The 23,552-nt window shown below is 38.6% G+C and overlaps 1 protein-coding gene across 15 annotated transcripts in view; it reads right to left on the bottom strand.

Moving 5' to 3' along the window:
* The window catches only part of LOC120418809 (probable serine/threonine-protein kinase DDB_G0282963), a 79,808-nt gene that overhangs the window by 15,337 nt on the left and 40,919 nt on the right, over window positions 1-23,552 (bottom strand). For 2 of the 15 annotated variants that reach the window (XR_005605622.2, XM_039581306.2), the window contains 14 exons: window positions 10,317-10,798; window positions 10,011-10,256; window positions 9,796-9,873; window positions 9,416-9,637; window positions 8,964-9,069; window positions 8,394-8,876; window positions 8,094-8,276; window positions 5,617-6,516; window positions 4,245-4,345; window positions 4,056-4,161; window positions 3,881-3,999; window positions 3,536-3,682; window positions 3,346-3,442; window positions 31-690 (listed from right to left, as the gene is read on the bottom strand). Coding sequence is in view for 14 of the 15 variants with exons in the window: in XM_039581306.2 (XP_039437240.1) it covers window positions 31-690; window positions 3,346-3,442; window positions 3,536-3,682; window positions 3,881-3,999; window positions 4,056-4,161; window positions 4,245-4,345; window positions 5,617-6,516; window positions 8,094-8,276; window positions 8,394-8,876; window positions 8,964-9,069; window positions 9,416-9,637; window positions 9,796-9,873; window positions 10,011-10,256; window positions 10,317-10,798 (3,930 nt within the window). In the remaining variant the exon portion in view is untranslated. The remainder of the gene's footprint in view (window positions 1-30; window positions 691-3,345; window positions 3,443-3,535; window positions 3,683-3,880; window positions 4,000-4,055; window positions 4,162-4,244; window positions 4,346-5,616; window positions 6,517-8,093; window positions 8,277-8,393; window positions 8,877-8,963; window positions 9,070-9,415; window positions 9,638-9,795; window positions 9,874-10,010; window positions 10,257-10,316; window positions 10,799-23,552) is intronic. The other 13 variants (XM_052710893.1, XM_039581315.2, XM_039581317.2 and 10 more) reach the window with 13 other exon arrangements.

Genomic DNA, 23,552 nt, shown 5'->3' with positions numbered 1-23,552 from the left:
GGAAAAAAACGAGGACGAAGAAGAAATTACTTGAACGGTTGTGATGATGGTGACCGTGACCAGGCTGATCATGCCCAATACTACTAACACTGGTCACCACCGGAGTCGGTAAGCCCGACGAAGAAGCCGCCGCCGACGACGTCTGCCCGTCGCGGGGCATTTTTCCAAAGGACGACGGCGAGTAGGTAGAATGGACGGGACTTCCGGTCGCCGCTGCCGCCGCCGCAAACGGATTCGTCGACACGTAGATATTCTGGGTGGCGTAGTTCGACTGGGGTTGGTAGTAGTACTGTTGCTGCTGCTGGATTTGCTGTTGGTTCTGAGAATGAGTAGAGGAATAAACTTGGTTTTTACCGTCTCGTTGGCCGTTTGGCTGCTGTTGGTGGTGATGCTGAGCCGGTCCCGACGAGTACATTCCGTGGGAGGCCGCGGTTGACTGTTGTTGCTGCTGCTGCAGTAGCATTTGTTGCTGTTGATGGTGAGGATTGCTGCTGGTGCTGTTGTTGTAGGAAGACCTTTGGTCCGGGACGTTACCCCGGTGGTACATCGGTTCGTTCGAAGGGGCGGTCGTATAGGTGTAAGCTGGTTGCTCTTGGTAGTGCTGGGGTGATGATTGTTGTTGTGGCTGTTTGTTCGGGGCTATTCGGGCGTTCAGTTGGGCTAGGAAACCACTGTTTTGCTTTTGGGGACCTAAGAGAATAAGAAAGAAGAATAAATTTTCGATACTCTAATTTAGAGTAATGTCATCAGGGGTGATATTAGGTCCGAAGGGGGTGAGATTGGGTCATACAAATTTCATCATTGTTGTTACCCCCAGACCCAATATCACCCCTGATGACGGTATCCATATTCATACATCGACAACCGCGAATATTGGCCGTGTGGTTTCCTTAGCAATTTGCGCATTTAATTTTGTTTCTTCCAAAAAGCTTCGTCCAGGCAAGTCTGGCAGTTTCCGCCAGTGGTCGATTCTGCATACCGGCCTGCACAAGGCTCACCCTTGTCCCCACTTTAAGCTGGTTCTGACTGAACAACACTTATGGGTAATTCTCCGCCAACTCACACAGCAGTTGCCCCGACCCCTCTTCGATTTGCGAGAAATTTTGTCTCAAGGGGTAACTTTTGTCCCTGATCACGAATCCGATCAGTTTTGAAAAAGTTGGTCGTTGTCGATCATGGCCGTTCATCGTCACCCGCGACAGACACGGACGACGAAAAAAAGAGAAACGCAAAAAGTAACTTATTCAAAACTTTTTTTTTTCGTAAAATCGCGATAACTCGTGAAGTTTATATGCAAATATATATCAAAAATTTTATAATTGTCTACTCTATAACTATGTAGAACATTATTACACTCTAAAAAATAACCCTGCAATGTTAGAAAAAATACGAATTATTAAAATGAAAAAAAAATTGTTCTAGATGAAAAAATACCCTTCTGGGTCAATGTAAATTCGAAAAGTACGTTAAATTTTCCTTCAAATGACATGTTCCAAAAAAAAATACAGTCCAGTAACGGAAAATGGGCGAGTTTTTAAAACTTTTTTAGTTTTTTTTTCGATGAAAAACACGTTTTTTCCGAATTCTGAGTACGCCATTAAATCGGGCGTCTAATTTTACCTAAAAGTCCCTTTGACACCAAATTTCTATCTCATCACCGTTTCAGGCTGCCAATTTTGGAAAAAAAACACCTGTTTGTGCACCGGCCACGGTTGGCCAGTGTTTCGGAGTGGACTGTATTTAGGGGGGTCGGAAAGGGGGTCCAAAGAAAAGGCACCGGAAGGTTCTACTTTCACTTTCTCTATTTTCTCCTACATCACTTCCTTCTTCCTCTTCTTCTTCCTCCGCTCTTCCTTCCTTCACTTCTGCTGCTGCGCGTCGCGTCCGGTACGTTCGGTGGTTTGATGACTTGTCTCAAGCGCGCCCAACGCGCGCTTGTTGCTGGGCGGTTCGAGCGGCAAACTTGTTGTTGTTGACGTCGTCAATGACAGCTCTGCCGTTGCGCAGGGGCGTAGTCATTCTCGACGTACGGGTGGGGGCAAACCTTGGGGCAAACACTATTCGATCTCGAACAACACCTCTTTTTCGCATGCTCATAAATGAAAGGGGTCGTACCGCCCTTCCGTCACGAGATATCAAAAAACGGACCTCGGATTCGTGATGATGGACAAAAGTTACCCCAAAATAGTGTGTAAACAACTGGTGCCAACGAGTATAAAAAAAATTGTTTCTGCTATGTTTTCGTTTTTTGGCGAGAAGTTCTCGCAGAACAATCTAGAGGATCGATCGTAGCAATCGGGGTGTGCGGACGCGAAAACTTTTCGCTGTCACAGTTTTTCTCGGGCTCCAATAATTTTTCATGCAAGATTGTGAAAATTACTTGGAAAGTTAAGTTTTTCAAACGAGTGTTCGGCGGAAAAATGGGATAATTTGGATGGATCGCGGTGGTGGTGGTGGTGCTGGAGGAGGACGGTTCAATGGAGAACGTGGCCTGTTCCGGATTGGTTGCGGAACTGGCATGGAACTCGGTAGCTGTCGAACCTTTCCCGAAGACCAGAATGGTGCTCGGTCCTCGTCAAGGTCAACATCCCGCTAACGAAAGCGTGAAAAATCCTACAAAAGGTGGACGGAGCGGATTACGAGTGGGCGGTGGCAAGCGGGAACAGGCTTCCTTGAGCGGGTACCCGCCCTCGTTTGACGAAGACGAAGACGATTGAAGAGAAGCTGGTTTTGAACAATTGTTCACTGGTGAGCTCGTTCTTTTTATAAAACAACCATTCTTTCGTTTATTCTGACATACACACACATCATTCAAGACGACGCCGGTAGGGCGTTCCCAAGGAGCATCCGTAGCTGACTGGTTACGGGGTTCGTTATGCGAATGGTCCTGGGTTCAATTCCCATCTGCTTCAAACGAGAAAGTATAGGAAATATAAATCTTGAAACTCTGAACATGTTCTTCAGGGCGGGGCTTGTCGATTCAAGCTGAGGTACCTCGCGCTCGGCTAGCCAGCGTAGAAATGGGTCACCGAAGCTCGGCAGAGCTAACACCTTCCTAATGCCTATGCGAGTTATTTGCATGTATAGAATGTAGATCTAAAAATACATGGAAACAACTCAATTTGTAAGAAGCGACCGCGTGGTCCCGTTTGGTTGGTTGCACACACACACACACACACACACACACAGAAGTTCTCGCAGAACAATCTAACAAGGATTGCGTTAGGGAAACCACACGGCAAAGATTACAGACACTGACATGTCTTGCGTAGAGCACCTTATTGCAGCTGTTACGACATCTTCCATCCTCAATCAACAGTTCTTAATTACAAACATGACACCTACCTGGACTCGCCGTCCGGAAGCTGGACATACTCGTGAGTTGCTTCGGCTGGGCGTAGATTCCCTGGTGGTGAGGTGACTTCGAGGTTCGGTTCGATGACTGTTGAAATAGGGACAAAATACATTAAATTTAGCGCATCACAGCCACGGACGGCACGTGATCGCCCTGGATCACTGAGGAGTTTAAGCATACCATGTTAGGACTTTCACCGCTAGAATAGATAGCGTTTGGCGACTGTGACTGTGGCGTATAGTAAGGTGACGAAGCGCTACTAGCAGGATCGTGTAAGAGCGTGCCGCTGTAAGCGTTAGTTGTGGCGTACTGTTGCTGTTCTTGCTGCTATTTTTGTGTGTTTTTGTTTAAGCAGTTCAGATTTGAAATTCAGGTTCGCGATAGGCCAATTCAGGTTAAATATGGAAAATAAAAAGGCGGGTGTTTGGATTAAACAAAAATCAAAATCGGTAATTTCGAACGAATTGTCAAGGTTTCGTCTGAGTGGAGAAAAGCGTGTTCAAGACTTATGTATGCAGAACTTACCGTGGGCAATTGCTGTGGAGTTGGAAGATTTTGGTGGGCCCGTCGCAGCACGCTCGGGCTGGCCGGTTTATGTCGTATTTCGTTGAGCGCCTTCACCGTTCCCGCTACGTTTCCTGGAACTAAAGTGGTAAATTTAATTCTACGTGGGAACATGAAGATCGCGGTGCATTCCTACTTGGAGTGCTTCCAGCGGTGCTGTCTAGAAGGTAAGCAGGTGGTGGTGGAAGACTTTCCGACGACGTGTAAACGAGACTTTGCTGTGACAGAGATGGCGAGTTGTTCTGGAATGAGTGAGGCGTTGTGAGGTCAGATACACTGTTGGACAGTTGCGACAACTGCAAGACTCGAGAGAGGGTAAACTTACTGTTCCGAGGTTAGGATTTGGCGTTACGCTGGAGCTTCTCCGCACCGGCGGAGGAGGTTTCACAGTATTGATGGACGACCGTCGAGTGACTCGTGTCGCTCCTGGAAGAACGTATGGGAAGTGGAAGGAATTTAGCTTTATGTGTCGGTTCAAAGAATCACTTTCTTTCAAAGTTTTTTGACCTCAACCTCATAGTGCAACCGTTTGGTGATAGTTTTGAAATCCGTACCTTGTCAATTTAAATGCTTAAAAGGTAGAAACGAAAATAATTCAAGATTCGATTTCAATAGTTTGAAAGTAGCATCTTGAGCGAGAATCTGAGAAAGAGGTAAACAATCATCTGTCAAGAGTTTGAGCTTTTAAAGCGTCTCGCGTCTCGATGAGGAGCATGTCTTGAACGACCAAAAGAAAAGTCCTGAAAGCTAAATGTAGTAGTATTGACATAGAACACACTCGTGGTGGGATCGATTACGGAAACGATTAGTTGGTGATGTGCCTTTTGCTTTGATTTGATGATTTAATGAGTGGTAACCACGCTATGACTTTCCACTAATGTTTATTTTTTTTTCTTCAAAAAATAGTATTTTTCAATTTTATTTAGGCCGAAGCCTAAGGCTGGTACAAATATTTTTAAAAGTTTTTGTCACCCCCCCCTTCAAAATTGGCCCGAAAAATCAGGGGGCAAAAAAAATATTTTTACAATAAACTTCAAAATTTCAATGAAAATTCAAGTGCAGCCAGCTGAAACCAAATTAAAATACATTCTTCTGCGTTTAAAATCATTTTTAGCATGTTTGGGTTTATTAAAAAATCTTAAGATTTTTTGAAAATTTTCGATGCAAAATCTTTTTTTTTCGATACAATTTTTGTTTTTGTCAGATCTTAGATTTTTTGAAAACTAATGATTGCAAAACAACTGAACTAGTGTAAAATGCATTTTAAAACACTTTTTTCATTTTAATGTGAAGACTATGGCTTGTTATTTAAATTTTTATATTTTTTTATTTTTTTGCCCCCCCCCTTGACCTCGGCCAGGGCCGAGGGACAAAAACTTTTTTAAATATTTGCATCGGCCTTAGTTTAAAAAAAAAAACCTCAAAAAAATTTTTTTTTCATGGAAATGGACACTAAAAATCAAGAGTATTTTGCACAAGTTTCTTTCGCAAACGTGGAGAATCAAAGGTGGTTTATTCCACAATGATTTTGGTATCAAGTATCATGCTATGGTGCGTTTATGTTCAGGAGTGCATGTAGGTAAATAATATATGGGTAATTCGGTGAAAACACAAAAACAAACAAAAAAAAAAAGAAAAAACAAAACTGTAAAAAATGAGTCAATGAAAACCAAAATAGAATGGAACAAAACACAAACCAGATAACGATGCAGGTCGCGGCGTGATTGCTGGCTTAATTCTATTAATGCGCTCATCAGAAGGCATTGAGATCAACGAGCTTTTCTCATTACCATTGGGGAAGTGCTTTGGATGGGACTGCTGATGTTGTTGTTGTTGCTGCTGCTGCTGCTGTTGATGATGGAGGTGGTGGTTCTGGCTTATCACAAAGTTATTGTTGTTGCTGCTCGGTGGAAAGGCAATACTGTGCTGTGGGGACGGTGGCATCGTAGGGGTTGTCGCATTGGAGGGCGGGATCGAAAGCGACGGAGTGGGAGATCGGGACACCACGAACGAGGACAGTGCCGGCGAAGCCGACCGCGAGTTGAGCTTGAACGAACTGAGTCGCTGCTGTTGGTTGGTGTCGGTGGCATTGCTGGCACCGTTGCCGGACAGCGTGCCGTCTTGTTCACTCTTGGTGACATCCTTGCAGCGCAGCACCACAACTTCGCTCATGTTCTGGCTGTAGTAATTTTCCGGGTCAACTTTGCCAAAGTCGTTCTGTCGCATGACCACAATTTCCGAATCGTTCAGGTGCATAAACGAGGGATTTTCGAACCCGGTGTTGGGATAATCGACCCCATCGCAGCCCTGCAGCTGACTATCGCTGTAGTTGAACGCTGCCAGATTGGTACTGGTACTGTTCAGCGACAGATTCAACCCTTCGACGTTCATCGAGCTGGAGATGGAGACCTTGTCGCTGCCGTTGGAATCGCTCGTGTTTGAGGACATGTTCCCATTTGAGCTGGCCATTTGGATGCCGTTTTCATGCGAGGGCTGCTGCAGATGCTCCTCCAGGCGCAGCTCGTGCTCTTTTTGGAAGAGGTCTAGTTCACCAATTAGATTATTTAGTTCCTCGATTGTCTCTTTGTCAATCCGATCTACCGAGTGGGTGCGGTTTTATTTTGTTTTTGTTTTTTGGATTTGGGTGCCGTGCACGGAGAGAAATTGCAGCGCGGGTTGCGAATAACGTACGTTTTTAGTGGCGGGAGCGGCGGCAGCGCGAGCAATTGCACATTGATTTAGTGGTTTTAAACAATGATTTGGCAATACAAAATGAGGGCGGGATCACAAAATACAGGCGAGCGCGCGCGCGAAGACATAAAATACAACAAAATGAAAAGAAAAGAAAAAAATAAAAACCAATGCAAACAAATAGTGTGAGATAGTAAATTGTAGTTGTGTACGTATTGCCGTGTGTAACTGTGATGCGAATAAAGTGAGAAAGTTCATGCAATGAAGCTGCGAGCGAAATAAAAAAGGACATTAAAGGAAATGTAATAAACGGATTGATAATATTGACCCAGATTGATATATTGGTTGAATTACTGAATCCGTTATTCGAATTTTACTTCATGAGCAATCTGACAAAATGATAACTTAATAGGCAAGCGTATCAGGAGTCCTCATTCATGCATTTTATTTCATATATATTTGCATGACACAGTATTGCATGTACTTGAATAGTGTTCGAGTTCGAGTAGAGTTGGAAGCACAAAATGTAACCAAACACGCACAATTGTTCCTGCTTTTTAATTAGTAACGTAAGAAAAAATCAAGCAATCCTATACAAAAAGCAAATCCCGGATCATAAAAAGTAAAACCTGGTAGATGCACCAAGAACAGCATTATTTTAATTCGTTCAATCAAATTCTCGGGAAGCTTAGTTTTTTATCTGAGATCTCGGAATTTATGCTAATTTTCCGGGAATTTCCGTTATTTCATTAGCACCTAGTCCAAAACAAATGTTTTCAAATTATTTTTTTTAATATATCATTTTATCTGTTTACTTTAAAATTGTTAACTTTTTTTTTTAATGTTATGCATGAGCATTAGTGCTGAAGTCAATTCTGGTAAGAAAATACTCTGTTGTTATGTATTTATCAGAGAAATTAGCACTGCTATCTATACATTTCATGTCGAGGAATTTTAGGTGTTCACTTCTTAAATGATAGGTTATGATGTTAGGAACAATGTTTTCTTAGATAAGAAAAAAAAAAATAAAAAAACTTTCTCGCATCTCATCTTCGATTTACTGAAAAAATCACTTTAGCCATTTTTTTTTTATAAAATCGACAGGAATTAATAAATGAAACAATTTAATAAGAATCAATTAGCCATTGAAGAATATGGTTTTCTTCAAGGAACAAGGTGCACTATCAATATGTTTGATCATTTTGGAGGTCACATTTATATATTTATACACATGACGAAATCCAGTCTGCAACCCGCTGAGATCACCATCTCCATGCGAATGCGCATGCGAAAAAAAGTTCCAGCTTCGATACATCCGAATTGAAACTTTTGCTGGGACTTTGGATAAGCTGCTGTGATTGTATAAGTTAAGATCCAGCATTTCCTCAACATTTCTAGGCAAGGGACAATTGTGCATGCAGTTGGTTCGCGACAACAGAAGATAATAGCAGCGGCGTGACAAAGCGCGGACATTCCGACTCACCTGCATCTCGCTCGGACAGCAAACCCGTCGACTTGTAAATATCTTCGCCCTTCCGGCCGCTGTTTTCAGTCCGCGTGGGCGTGTTTAGCAGCACGGCGCCGGTGTGTTGATTGTTGTTGATTTGTTGCTCGAACATGGACGTTTTCTCTAGAACTGAACCGGTACATTTAAGGATATCTTTATCTGTGGTGGATTGAGATTGGTTATTAGTGTTAGATGGGTGGTCATGATCATCGAAGTCATTCGTAGCCGGCGACGAAGACGAAGACGACGACGACGGTTTGGGTTTATCGTTATTACTCTCGATTCCGGCGCTGCCTTCCGCTAGTGTGCTACCACCACCACCATTACTTTCACCAGTAGCAACGCCATCGCTGGGACCGGTTCCGACCAGCACCATCGAGCTACTGCTGCTGTAGATGGGCGTCTGGGGCGACCCGGTCTGGGGCGTGTTCTGGGGAGTCTGTGTGCTGCAGGCGGACACATCCGGCGAGCTGATTGCGTTCGTTGCGCTCGAATCGGGCGAGATGAGCGACGATGCGGACGACAGAACGGGAGAATTTGGCTGCTGCTGAAGCTGCTGATAGCCCATCTGCAGCGGTTGCATTGCTTGGCTGTTTGAAGAGGAGGTCTGCTGGGACGATGATGACGTGGACGACGGCCCTGATTGGGGCTGGTTAGTTGCATTATTGTTGTTATAGGTGTTATTGTTAGTTATTTTCGAGGCAGCCATCGATGCTAGTTCCGTCATATTGACGTAGGTGGGTTGTAGTTGTGGGTGTTCTGTAAAGTCGGGGGTGAATGTGTTGTGTAAGGTTAGTCAAGTTTGATAAAACACCGCAACGTCGTTAAAAAGGTTTGTTTTATTACCTTTGGTAATATGAGCTGGAATCGGCGACGGACATTGCCTTGGAACGTTAGAGTTGGCGTTTTTCATCGAAGCTGTCGAAAGCGGCCTCTCCAGCGACGAACATCGCTGAAAGTACAATTAAAACAATCAGAGTCCGTTTCGTTTTGATTGTCAATCGATCAAACAGAGCCGACCGCGTGCCACCACGTGGAATGTAAGCGTGCGGCATCTCGAAAAGTTTTCCGAAAAACCGCATTCATTCATTGTCAGTTGGTCGAGGCATCATTCATGAATAATAAATCGTCGTAGCAGTATAAAAGTCATTATTGCCGTTGAGAACTTTCTCACACGCATGGTAATCGATCCACATGCGGCGAACAGTTTGTTATTTCTCCATAATGGAGATTTATCACTTTCGGGACCTAATTTACAAGTAAACACTAAATCCTAATCCAAAACCCAGGTTCCTTACCACTGGCAGCGGTGGTCGGCACGATATGTTGGCGGGTGACTTTGGGTTGTTCTCGGAGATTGCTTCCGGATTCTGGAACGTGTACACCGTGAGTGCCGGTCTTTGGTGGCCCTTTTCGTACGCGGACGAGATTGTGTGCGGCCGATCTGCGGTGGCCGTACCGTCCTGGGTGTGTGGTGGCCACGTCGACACGGCGTGCGATTGACTAGCGAGTGTGGAAGCCTTTGGAGATGAAGAGAGAGAGAAAGGTGAAAGGGTGAGGCGTTTCGATTGTGTGTGCAATGCTTTTGTTTGCTCTGATTTAAATAACAAGAAGGAAGTGAGGAGTCTACAAAAGAGCAATACTAGAACAAATAAAGTAAAACAAAAATAAAATTAACCTGCGAAGTTAAAGCTGGCGAAGAACAAAATCCGCTATCACTAGATTCACCTGGTTTCAAACGTATCGCTGGAGAGTACTAAATAACAGAAAATAAAAACAACAACATGAAAATCAGTAACTTAACACAATAAACAAGAACAAGCGCGCCGAAATTAGAACATTTTGCTTCTAAAACCATGCGATCATAACAAGGCACGTCCGAGGCTTCCATACCTGCGACAGCGACCTCTGGAACTGGTGACCCGGCGATCCGCTGCTGCTGCTGTTAATGGAACTTATTGAGCATACGGAACTTTTGCGAGATCCGAGCGAGTTGGAACAACCGCCCTGCGAGTTCGAACCCCCGGGCGAGTCCGGGTAGAGATTCATGTTGGTCTTCGACTCCAGGATGAGCTCTTCCGAGGCCTGCGGTAGGATGGCGGGATCTTTCGTGACGACGGCGATGATCTGCATTGCTTCCTGAAAGGCGTAAATAAAAGTAAAACTCCAAACTTAACCACAATTTTTTTAAACCCCCACCTGTAGATGACTTAGCTCCGACATGACCTCGCACTCGTCGTGCACCACCGGCTGCAGCATGTTGACAAAGGTGCAGTACCGCGATCGCTCCTCGACCATGATGGCGCGCAGCGATTTCCGCTCGACCTCTTCGAGCTCGCACCGCCGCAGCGTCACGTCCTGCATGGACGACTCCACCAGGATGTGCAAGCTGTCCTGGCCTCCGGCTCCACCCCCCGCATGGTGGCCCCCCTTTTTGGCCTTTTTCTGCAGCCGCAGCGTGTCGCTGGAGCGCTTCTTCAGCTCCGTCCGGCAGCGCTTGTATTCTTTGGCGTGGTCCTTATCTATGATGGCTACCTGTTTCTTCCAGTCTTCCAGTTTTTCCTGCAGGGGCACGATAAGGCATTCCATGATGGCGGACGTGAACGTCTTCATCCGCGTTTCCACCGCCTTGTGGCGCAGGCAGACCCGCGTCAACGCGGTGCCGATCTCCTTGGTGGCACCTGGAAAAGATAAACGAATAAAAAGATTGTATAATTTTTTTTAAAGAAAACCCCAAGCAACATCAAAAATCAATGTCATCAAATAATTTACTTATCATCCAATCCATCCATATCCAATTATATGGACAACGGGACAAGTTGATGTTCCACTTTTTAAAGGGATAAGGGAAACATCCCACGGTAGGCCAAACAAGTGTTCTTTTGGAATTTGACTATTTTTTGAAGATTACTAACAAAAAAAAAACACGGTACCCGCTTTGAGTGTTCTGTATTCTAAATGTCTAATTCTTTTTATGTCTTGTTAGAATAATTATTTTTGTCGCCCAGGCTATCTTTACCGGGAATGTGCTTATCTAAAAATGTACAATAATGGATTCAGAAATAATTTCCAGCTAAATTTCCAACAAGCTGGGTAATTTGCGGTGTACTGTTTTTTTTTTAAATTTAAATAGAGAATTGTCAATAGTTTCAGAATGGAATGACTTAAATATTAATGTTATAAACTTACAGTTCCTAAGAAATTGCTAAATAAATATCAGCAATCTACAACAGTGTATGAGTAAACATTGCTTCATATTTAAAATTCAGCTACGATAACCTCAAACAAATTCGTTAACATTTCCTACGAAATTTGCCAATTCCAAACAACGTTGCAAAACCATCATTGCGACATTGATAACCACAACCGAACGACGACGCAGTGGTGAAAGTTCTTGCCCGGTTCCGTTCCGTTGCATCATGCCTGACTGCTGACTGACTGCATGTGCGGAGTCTGGGATACAATGTTATTAATAAATCATTGAATTCATGACTAACAGCGTCGTCACGATTATTATTAGTTTTGTGTGCTGTTGTTCCATTACTGAAGGTTGTTGTGTGTACGACAACGGCGGCCAACCGGCATCCAGTGCGGGGATCAGTGGACCATGATATGGGCGACGACAAAGGCTTCATCCATTCCGTTGATTACTGAAAGAGACCACGCGCGGAGTGTGCATGAAGTAGTAGCGGCAGCGCACTCACTGATGATGGAGGGAAAATCCGCGGAGGCCAACGAAGAAATCGTTTCGTTTGATAGTGATGTGTTTATTTATGTGGCGGTGATTAAGCCATATCTTTGAATAAATTAATTTTGACATCTCCAAACGATTTGTGGTTTAGCAGTCTAGCATAATACACCTAGTTTTGTGTAGGGGCACTTGTATATTTAGATTCAGATTATGTTAATTAATTAATTAAAGATAAATAAACAGTATTTTGGAGGAAATTGCTGATCAACTTATATTAATCACGATTGTTGTTTACCGTGAACTGGGGTAAAGGTAATACTTTTTGATACTGTTTTGGAGTTTGACACTTATCTTAACGGCAAATAACGTTAATTAAAGCAATTCAAAAGGTGTTCTCCAAAATAGCAAGAAATGTTGTATCCAACTTGTTGCAAAACTTGTTTTCTTCAGCACTCATCGTAATTATCTAACTCCGTAAATCACGTTTTTTTTATCTTCTTTTGTGTTACACCTATCCTTAGCTGTTTTTTACTTAAGGGAATGTTATTATTATATGAATGTTGCACGTGCAAGCAAAGATTTCCGTTAGCATTTAGCACCTTTAGTGCTCGTAATGGTCAGGTTGACTTTTTGGGTAAACAGCAATACCGAACCGTTCTTGTTTGCCTTGCTCCGATAAGGCCACGTTGTTATTGCCCGTTCAAAACGGTACACCTTACAAGAAAATCTATACCCAAAAGGCGCAAAACTAACAAAACATAGCACGACATACACATGTTTTTGATGCTTTTGGAAGGCAGTCTGGCGGATTGTAAAAGAAGAAGTCACATTGAGGTGTCAGTTTGAGCCATAAATGCACTCAATTCCGTTTTCCAAATCCGCCCAGCTATAAATAAAGTCACTAAGGAGTGAGCTACACCGAGCAGAGCGACTCGACGGAACGCAATGTTTGGATTGTAAAACAAGTGTTTCGTGATTGGAAATAATAAATAATCCATTATCATGCATCCATGCAGCGCGGCCGTGACTATTCATAGGCCGTGTGGCCAAACCGGCGAAAGGGCATGTGGTGCCGCATATGCCGGGACAACAACCGTTGCACATTTGAATGAGGGTTATTTTGGAAGTAGGCAAATATAGCTATTGGGGCTTGACTAAATTGAAGACATCATTTGAAATATGTACAAATATTCACCGACATTCTACCAAATTATCAGACAAAGATTTTATCACCTTGTCGGCGATTTTTTACCGTTATAACTTTTTGAATTGAAAAAACAATGGAGTTGTCAATGTTCAAGATGTCCAAAACTTTGAAGGGTATGCAAATGACTCACGGGCTTTAAGAGTACCTCCACTTTCGGCGACTACTAATTTGCACAGAGTATCGTTTTGTTTCAGTTTTAAAACACCACCACTGGGACTTTCTCCCCCAGTACGAGCCGGAAGATGAATCTGCGGCAAAAACAGCACAATAACACGGTCGCAGCAGTTGCCAAATGGGGTTATTTTCACCTTCTCTGAACAATCTTGATCCAGAGGCTTGGCCTGGTTAGTCTGTTTTGTAGCCAGTGTATACAAATTTAATCAGCTTAAAGCAACATCGAAAGCACCGCGTGCGCCAGTCAGCTGAGCAGAGCTGAGCTGAGCACGGCAGAGAAGGCAGGTTGACATGATTGTGTGACAGAGATAGTCACACTTTCTTTCCGTTCGCCGCGAACGTCCTGCCAGGTCTGGCTGGCCCCGAAGTGTCGCCTTTTATTTTATGCTATGGCTCGTAAATTTATTATTAACATAAGAAAAAGTGACATGCTAAAGTGGAAGCTCGCCGATCAGGGCCGTAGCCAGGATTTTTGTTCGGGGGGGGCTTGGGTGCAAAAATTCAAGGAGTATAAAAATCAGCAAATCATTTATACCATCACTTGGTTTGTGGTATAATTATTGAGATGAATTGTAAAATTGTAATGTAATGTATGCAAAAAAGTTTTCGAAGATTTTCATATTAAGTTTTCAATGTTGAAGAAACTCCTTCGTAATTTTTTTTCTCTTTATTTTAACAGCTAGTTTGTGTTAAAGGAGTAGAGAAAGTGTTTTTTTTTACATTTTCTTGAATTATTTAATTGTAATCCAATTTCGTGAAAAACGTTGCTAAATTTAAAATATACTTAACATGAATCAAATTTTTGAAAGCAAAAATTTTTTTTAAAAGAGATATTGATTTATCTAACCATAAGTATTAAGTTTTCTGTATTTTATACTGAGAGAAATTTTAAACCGTCTGGATTTATATTTTCAGCTGTGTGATAATTGTGATGGTTTATCTAACATTTTTCATTTTTTCTAGCACAACATAAAACTCATAACTGGAATATTTGTTGTTCTTAAAATTTTATAAACCAACATAAACAATGTTTTATTTTAATTGTTCTAAGCTAATGAAGCCATTTCATATTTTGCGAAGCTCCTGGTGCTCTCAAAAATAAATAATTTTAATGAAATACAAAAAAATATAATCGATGAAATTTCAGCTTCTGAAGTGTCTCCATGGTAATTGGACGACACTATAGGCCTATAATAATTATCTGTTAATAAATAGATTTGAAGAAAAAAAAAATCAGTGCCTGTATTTAATTTTAATGTGTTAAAAAATTTAGATAAATTTTATTAAATTAATTTTCAACGCCAAAATATTCACTGGAAAAGCTGTTAATAATGCATATGTAACCGTTAAAATTTTCCTCGATTGTATCAAACATTAAAACGATTCATGTTTAACTTTAATATTCCGACTAAACGCCATATTTAAATTCATTACTCATTGTATTCTGAAAATTGGTCCAGAATTTGAGCAAAAATAAAATTTTAAAACATGACAAAAAAATTTAATCAGATCTTCATTCTAAAGATAATTTTTTAATAAAATTTAAATCTATCGTTGCAATGCTGCTTATCTTCAAAATTTAAAAAATAAATAAATTAAAAATAAAATTTTCTGATCGAATAAACGGTTAACTTTAACCCAAAGAGTATCAAAAAGACATTATTAAAGATATCCAGAGTCAAAATATTTAAAAGTCTATGAATTCATAGAATTCATTCATTTTTTATCGATAAAAAAAATAAATCCACAGTAAGCTTTAAAGTGCATATTTCGTTAAAACACAAAAATTAACATTATCCAATTTATTGAAAATAGTGTACAAACTGTTTAACAAGTATTTCAATGAAAATGATATAACAGCAACATCAAGCAAAACTTTTATTGTTCTTATCGTGTAAAGACTCAGAACCATTGGAGATTGATCTATTAGTTCCTGAGACACATCTTCTCGAAATAAAATAAAATGTACGATAAAAATTGTAAATGCGAACACGATTAACAAATTAAAATCTTCAATTCACTTATTTATTTATTTTGAAATAACTATCAAAACTATATTATTTTTAAAATAAGTTTTGATAACCAATATGATTTTACAAGATAAAGGGGAAAAATAATGTAAATTGGCTGTGGTGGTTCTAGAAAAGACTCTCTGAATATTTCTAAGCAAAACAAAAAAACACACAAATAAAATCCTTTTTTTCTATTTCTGGGATCTAATCATGTTTAATAATTTAGGATTGTAACCATTTATTAAAATCGATGTTTGTTCAAGCAATATCTTGAATCTGGGAACAAAATCCTGCACATTTTATGGTTTAGAAATTGTATATTCACGAAACCTTGCTAAATTAAAAATAAAGAAAACTTTATGTAAGAATTCATAAATTGATTAGTTTTATCCTGTAAATCTAATCTTAGTCTGCACTAGAATTCAAACATACCAATATTCGAAGCATCAAAAAATTAAGATTATTAAAACATAATTTATTGAAATGATTGAATATTATTTTTTGAATATCTTTATTTAAAAATGATAAAAAATGTTTTTTTTTTATAATCTAAGGATTATTTTAGTTGTAATTATTTTATATTTTTTTATGTTTTTGATTTTTTTCATTTTTGGAATTTCTGATTTTTTTTAAATTATCATGTGTAATTATTATCTTAAATTTTAGTTTTAAAAGTAAAGAAAACTTTATGTAAGAATTCTTAAATCGATTAGATTTTTCCTGTAAATCAAATCTTAGTCTGTATTTTGCTGCAAGAACCATATTTTACATTCGAACGAAAATTTTAAAAAATGTCCTGTAGACTCTTAAAACTCCATACAAAAAAATCTCAAGAAACGGTCAAGAAAAGGTTTACGAAAAGACTTCTCTCAAGCGGTACGCAGCTGAAAAGGAACAGAAACAAAAAGCGTCGTTTGATATTTGATGTTGTTTATGTACGTTGATGAGATTTTGATTTGTTTATTTGGATGCGACTGAAAATAACGTTTGAAAATAATGTATTCGCTTAAATAAAATTGAAGAATTGCCTCATAAAGCTGACTATCAAAACGCTGAATCTTAAAATGCTGAAATAAGGGAAAAGCTATTACAATAATCACCTAATTTTCTGGTAAAAATAAATAAATTTAGGAATACTAGAATTCAAACATAAAAATATTTAAAGCATCCAAAAATTAAGATTGAAAAAACATAATTTATTGGATTTTGAATAACTTAATTTTAAAATGATATTTTTTTTAGTTTAGGATTTCTTAAGTATTAATTATTTTATTAATTTTTCAGTTTTAGATTTTTTAATTTTTTGAATTTCAGATTTTTTGATATTATTCTGTTGAATTGTTATCTTAAATTTTTTATGTTTTTATTATTTTTATTTTTGATTTCTGGCATTTCTTTGTCTTATACCAAAAAATCTGAAATCAAAAATTATGAAAATTTGGAAATTTGAAAGTGTAAAATGTTTAAATCTTTATTTAGCCGTTGCGAATATTATTCTGAAGTCACTAAACTCTGACCAAAGTCGAGAGGGTTAAAAATCAAAACTACAAGCTATGGTTTTATTATTTTAAAAGTGTTTCAAAACACACTTTAAATCAGTACAGTTGTTTTGCATCATTAGTTTTCAAAATATCTAGCTGATGGCGAAATGCTTTTTTCGTGAAAAAAAAACTTTCCGCGGTTCCGCAACATGTTACAAAAATTCTAAATATTTTTAAACGAGCCCAAACATGTCGTATATGATTATCAAAGCAGGAAAAACATTTCAAATTTGTTTTCCGAACCGACCTGGTCGCTGGTCCTAAAAAGACTTAATCAAAATTTTTTTAATATTGTTTTTGCTCTTTGTTTTTTGGTCCATTTTGAAAAGGTGGCAACATAAACTTTGGAAAATATTTACAATTGATATTCAGAAATAAGAAATTATAAAAAAAATAATAAAGAAATTTTTTAATTTTCAAAATGCAAATTCTAATCTGTAAAATCCAAAAAATTGAAATTAAATAGTTTGAAAATGAATTATTGATCAGAAATTATACAATTTGAAAATGATGTTTAATTAATTTAATTTCAGAGTTTTTGAATCCAAGCTTAAATTTTTTTAACGTTTTGAATATTTTTATCATTTTATTTCTTCCTTTAAAAATCGCAAGCTCATGCACAAAGTGAAAATTAGTTGATAATAAGGATTCACTTAGTTGATCTTCCGATTTTTGATATATTAAATAAAAATTGGAGATTGGCCACGGTGGAAACTAAAAAATGTGACCAAAAGAAAGCATTTTGGACGAGTGGTTTCGGAAAAAAGGTTTACGAAAAAGTAATAAAAAAATACACACAGATATTTCTCAAGCATTTTTCTCTAAGGTCTCAGATATGTAACTAACCATATTCTTAAAACCACAACGATAAAATTAGAATTGTATTTCTGATAATAGTCGAAATTCACTCAAATGTTTTTCATATTAAATGCATTCGTTTTTGAAAACAAAATCTAAATATTCTTGAGAAATTATGATAAATTTTGAAAAATGTAGAAAAAAACATTTGTTAACAGTTTAAAGGTTTTAATGCAAATAAAGGAGGGCTATTAATTTTACAGTCCAAATTCGACTAGCCGAAGCCTCGATTATCCAAAGTTTCGATTATCCGAAGTTCAAAGGACTTCGGATAACCGAATCAGGAACAAATGAAATCGGCATGTTTTATTTGCTTATTTTTAACATCAAATTCGGCATCTGTTTTTTTTAATGGTCCAATACACCAAATTTTCAGTTTTTGCTTTTTGGGTGTTTTTTAATACCCATGACGGTTTCAAAAGCACCCAAAAAGCAAAAACTGGAAATTTAGTTTATTAGACCTTTAAAAAAAACACCAGAAATATTTCTTGACCTCCATTTTGGCCGCCACATTGAATCCAACTAAATTATTTTATGGTTCTTCAGGGGTCATACTTAAGTTCTACAATCAAAAATAAGACAACAAGATCTAAGGATTTTTGCTGTCCCTATTCAGACTGTAGTCCCGATTCGCCCCAGATGACGGTAATTATTTCTATGTAGCCCCTTAGAGCAGTCCGCTCGGAAATTGCTATTTTCAAAGGTTAATAACTTTTGAGCAAAAAACCCAAAAAAATAAGGTGTCTTCGGGAAAGTTTTTCCAAATTTAAAGAAGATATTAGTTCTGAAAATTGGTAAGAACTGGATAGTTATTGCGCCTTCCATTGGTCAAAAACTGAAACAGTTGCTTTTCTCCATACAATTTGACGATTTTGCCCAAACTTGGTGGTCAGTGGTCAGAAAATGCTCAAATTTTGGAACTTAGACTAGTGATCAATCTTTGATTTTAGGGGGTAGCCCCAAGTAAGCCCAGATTTGTAATGCTAAAACTACAAGATAAATGAGATGTTACTGAATGGAACAATGTTCAAATCTGCAGCTCAATTTTTAAATATTGGATCCATAATCTACAAAAACTGAGCCCAGCAATGGACAGGCAAATTACTTAGTTTGATCAATCTATTCTTGATTCTCTATATTGCAAATTATTTCTGAGAAGAGAACACACAATCATTGATTTGAGATTTTTTAAGGTAGTTCATTTTTAAAAAAAATTGGAAAAAAATTTCGGGGGGGGCTGCAGCCCGGAAGCCCCCCCCCTGGCTACGGGCCTGTCGCCGATTGTATCAAGTCGGAGATATTTGGCAGCTCAGCTTAATATGAATATCAAACAAACCACTTTTATGATTGACTGGAGCGTATTGTTGTTTAGCTACTGGATTAATGAAACTGGATTGAGATACCGGACCTGGGTCGATATAAAGCTATTCAATGTTTCTCGTCTGAGTTCTTTTGTAAATGAGCAGTTCTCTAGGATTTCGGTCATTCGATTTTTTTTTTTGTATTTTTTAATCTAACTGAAACTTTTTTGGTGCCTTCAGTATGCATAAAGAAGCCATTTTGCATCATTAGTTTGTCCATAAAATTTTCCATACAAATTTGGCAGCTGTTCATACAAAAATGATGTATGAAAATTCAAAAATCTGTATCTGTTGAAGGAATTTTTTGATCGATTTGGTGTCTTGGGCAAAGTTGTAGGTATGGATACAGACTACACTGAAAAAAAATGATACACTGTAAAAAAAAATTGGTGATTTTTTATTTAACTTTTTATCACTAAAACTTGATTTGCAAAAAAAACACTATTTTTAATTTTTTTTTATTTTTTGATATGTTTTAGAGGACATGAAATGCCAACTTTTCAGAAATTTCCAGGTTGTGCAAAAAATTGTTGACCGAGTTATGAATTTTTAAATCAATACTGATTTTTTCAAAAAATCGAAATATTGGTCGCAAAAAAATTTCAACTTCATTTTTCGATGTAAAATCAAATTTGCAATCAAAAAGTACTTAGTGAAATTTTGATAATGTGCACCGTTTTCAAGTTATAGCCATTTTTAGGTAACTTTTTTGAAAATAGTCGCAGTTTTTCATTTTTTTTAAATAGTGCACATGTTTGCACACTTTTGGAAAAAAATATTTTTTTGCAATTCCGTCGTGAAACTACTTACTTTTCCTGTCATTCTTGAACGACGAAATAGCCTACTTTTCTGTACCAAAAATAACAGAATCGAATAGCACCACTTTTCACTGAAATGGGTGCTGAAAAGTTGAACTTTTCAGTACTTGATTCGAAAAGTAACACTTTTCAACATTTTTTTTTATTTAAACGATTTATTGACAAAATACATGAAAATTTGACTTAAAATTTCACTCAATGGGTGTTTTTCGGAATTGCAAAAAATGTTGTAAGCAACTCGTTGCAAAACTTGATTTTTTCAGCACTCATTGTATTTATCCAACTCGGTAACCCTCGTTGGATAAATGTACGACTCGTACTGAAAAAATCTACTTTTTGCAACTTGTTGCATAAACTACTATTGAAAAGCTGAGAAAATTCTCTATATTTTGCTTTTTCGGACTTTGTTGATACGACCTTTAGTTGCTGAGATATTGCAATGCAAAGGTTTAGAAACAGGAAAATTGATGTTTTCTAAGTCTCACCCAAACAACCCACCATTTTTTATTGTCGATATCTCAGCAAATAATGGTCCGATTTTCAATGTCAATATATGAAACATTTGTGAAATTTTCCGATCTTTTCGAAAAATTTTTTTTCAAAATTTTTAAACCAAGACTAACATTTTAAAAGGGCGTAATATTGAATGTTTGGCCCTTTTGAAATGTTAGTCTTGATTTGAAAATTTTGAAAATATTGTTTTCGAAAAGATTTCACAAATGTTTCATATATTAACATTGAAAATCGGACCATTATTTGCTGAGATATCGACAATTAAAAATGGTGGGTTGTTTGGGTGAGACTTAGAAAACATAAATTTTCCTGTTTTTAAACCTTTGCATTGCAATATCTCAGCAACTAAAGGTCGTATCAACAAAGTCCGAAAAAGCAAAATATAGAGAATTTTCTCAGCTTTTCAAAAATATTTTTTTCCAAAGGTGTGCAAACTTGTGCACTATTTTGAAAAAATGAAAAACTGCAACAATTTTCAAAAAAGTTACCTAAAAATGGATTTATCTTGAAAACGGTGCACTTTATCAAAATTTCACCGAAGTACTTTTTGATTGCAAATTTGATTTTACATCGAAAAATGAAGTTGATAATTTTTTTTTTTTTTGCGACCAATGTTTCGATTTTTTGAAAAGATAGGAGCGGCCGTGGCTGACTGTTTACGGTGTTCGCTTTCTAAGCGAATGGTCCTGGGTTCGATTCCCATCTGCTCCCAATGAGAATGTATAGGAAATATAAATCTTGAAACTCTGAACATGAACGAAAAATCAAAGTCACTCGAGTCGGGGTTCGAACCCCCGTCCTTTAGATTGGTAAGCAAAAATGCTAACCACTAGGCCATCGCAACTTGGTGAGCTATGATTGGAATTAGGAATACTGTATCTACCAACTATATACGCGCTGGGTCCATTTGACGAGGGTTCGGAAGTTCTAAATAACGTTTGAAAATAACGGCTTGTCGACTCAAGCTGAGGGACCTCGCGCTCGGCTAGCCAGCGTAGAAATGGGTCACCGAAGCTCGGCAGAGCTAACACCTTCCAAATGCCTATGTTATTTGCATGTATAGAATATAGATCTAAAAAATACATGGAAACAACTCAATTTGTAAGAAGCGGCCGCGTGGTCCCGTTTGGTTGGTTGCACACACACACACACAATGTTTCGATTTTTTGAAAAAAATCAGTATTGAATCAAAAATTCATAACTCGGTCAAAGATTTTTTGCACAACCTGGAAATTTCTGAAAAGTTGGCATTTTATGTCCTCTAAAACATATCAAAAAATAAAAAAAAAATTAAAAATTGTGTTTTTTTTGCAAATCAAGTTTTAGTGATAAAAAGTTAAATAAAAAAATCACCAATTTTTTTTTACAGTGTATCATTTTTTTCAGTGTAGTCTGTATCCATACCTACAACTTTGCCGAAGACACCAAATCGATCAAAAAATTCCTTCAAAAGATACAGATTTTTGAATTTTCATACATCATTTTTGTATTTGTATGGAAAATTTTATGGACAAACTAATGATGCAAAATTTTTGATTTTGTGAAGTCCGGATGGCCAACGAATCTCAATTCAAGCTTTAAGCCCTATCTGAGTTTGAACTCTCACTTGGGTATCGACGAAAATGTGTTGTATTTCGACGATAGAGTTGTTGTTCCAGATGCTCTTAAAGCGAATGTAATGAATCAGCTGCATTCGAATCACGATGGAATCGTTCGAATGAAAATGCTAGGTCGTTTGTACGTGTGGTGGAAGAATTTTGATAAAGAATTAAATGATTTTGTCAAGAAGTGTGAAGTTTGCCAACAACGACAGCCAGTGCCACGCGAGTCGCTGCAGTCGGCATGGCCACGTTGTGATCGTCCCTTCCAGAGGATTCACATGGATTTGTTTTACCTTGAGGGCCACACGATGCTTATCATTGTTGACGCGTTTTCTAAATTCATTGATATTCGATTGCTAAAGTCTGGTAACAGTATTCACTTGATTGAGCAAGTTGAGTCCTTTTTTGCTACATTCGGCATAGTTGAAGAAGTTGTTTCAGATAACGGGCCTCCCTTTAATTCTGAATTGTTCGTTGCAATTTTGAGTGCCAACGAAGTCAAAGTGTCGAAGTCTCCGCCTTACCACCCCCAATCTAACGGGTTGGCCGAGAGAGGCGTGAGGAGCGCAAAGGATGTTCTCAAGAAGTATCTCTTGGACGAAAAATGCAAACCGCTGTCCATGGCGCGAAAGCTCAATCGATTTTTGATTAATTATCGTAACACGCCGTCGACAGTAACCAACCGCACACCTTCTTCAATGATCTTCTCGTACACGCCGCGTACGCTGACCAATGTGGTAAATCCGCAGAAGGTTCAGGTCGAAAGCACCAACGCCAAGCCCATGATCGTCAGAAAGAAACCGATAATTCAGGTCTCCCACGAATCCGCGAAAATGAAGTCGTTCAACGCAGGTGATAAAGTCTTGTACCGTAACCATTTCAAAGACATCATCCGTTGGATTCCCGCGATCGTGCTTCAAAAGCTCAGTCCGTTGACTTATTTGATTAGTCTTGAAGGTAACGTTAGGATGGTTCATTCTAACCAGATTCGCTACTCAGACTTGTCCGACAAGTTTCATCCCTCTGTCCCTGTTCACCCCGTAAAAGCGAATAATGATGATGAAAGTAGTGGATATGAGGACACGTCTTCTGAAGATGGTAATCCCGTTCAGGTGCCAGCCACCATTCGCGTCACTCCACCGTCTAAAAACAAGAAGAAGACTTCTAAGCGTAGACGGAGTGAAACGAAATCCCCAAAAGTGCGTCGTTCCAATAGACTTCGAGGTCAGCCGAAACTGAAGTACCCAAAATAATGGTTGATCTTGCGTTGTACCTGGACCCGGGAAAAGTTCTTTAATGAAGAAGCAGTTTAGATTTAGTTTGAGTTGTATTTGGCAGCGATTAGTCTTCTAGTGCGTAGATGTGGAGGATCGTTTGAAGCGGGAGAAACTGTAGTGTCCCTCGATCAGCAGCTATAACAGTGCTACCAACGTGCCTACTAGTGTTGCCAGATGGTACGGAGTATTGTAAAGAGAATTATAGCACTAAGGTTACTTGCTGGACATCGCAGTTGGATCGGCCTCTTCTCCTGCCGACCGTCGGCCAGTCAGGTCGTCTTACAACCCGTTCTTAAGTATAATAAATTATATTAGTCTTAGTATTAGACAACGCGTGTTTCAATTACCCAAGTAACAGCTTCTTTAGGCATACCGAAGGCAC

This window comes from Culex pipiens, chromosome 3 (genome assembly GCF_016801865.2).
Source record: "Culex pipiens pallens isolate TS chromosome 3, TS_CPP_V2, whole genome shotgun sequence".
NCBI classification, from domain to species: Eukaryota; Metazoa; Arthropoda; class Insecta; order Diptera; family Culicidae; genus Culex; species Culex pipiens.
Note: the sequence above shows the minus strand (reverse complement) of the source record. Positions and strands in the feature narration are given on the sequence as shown.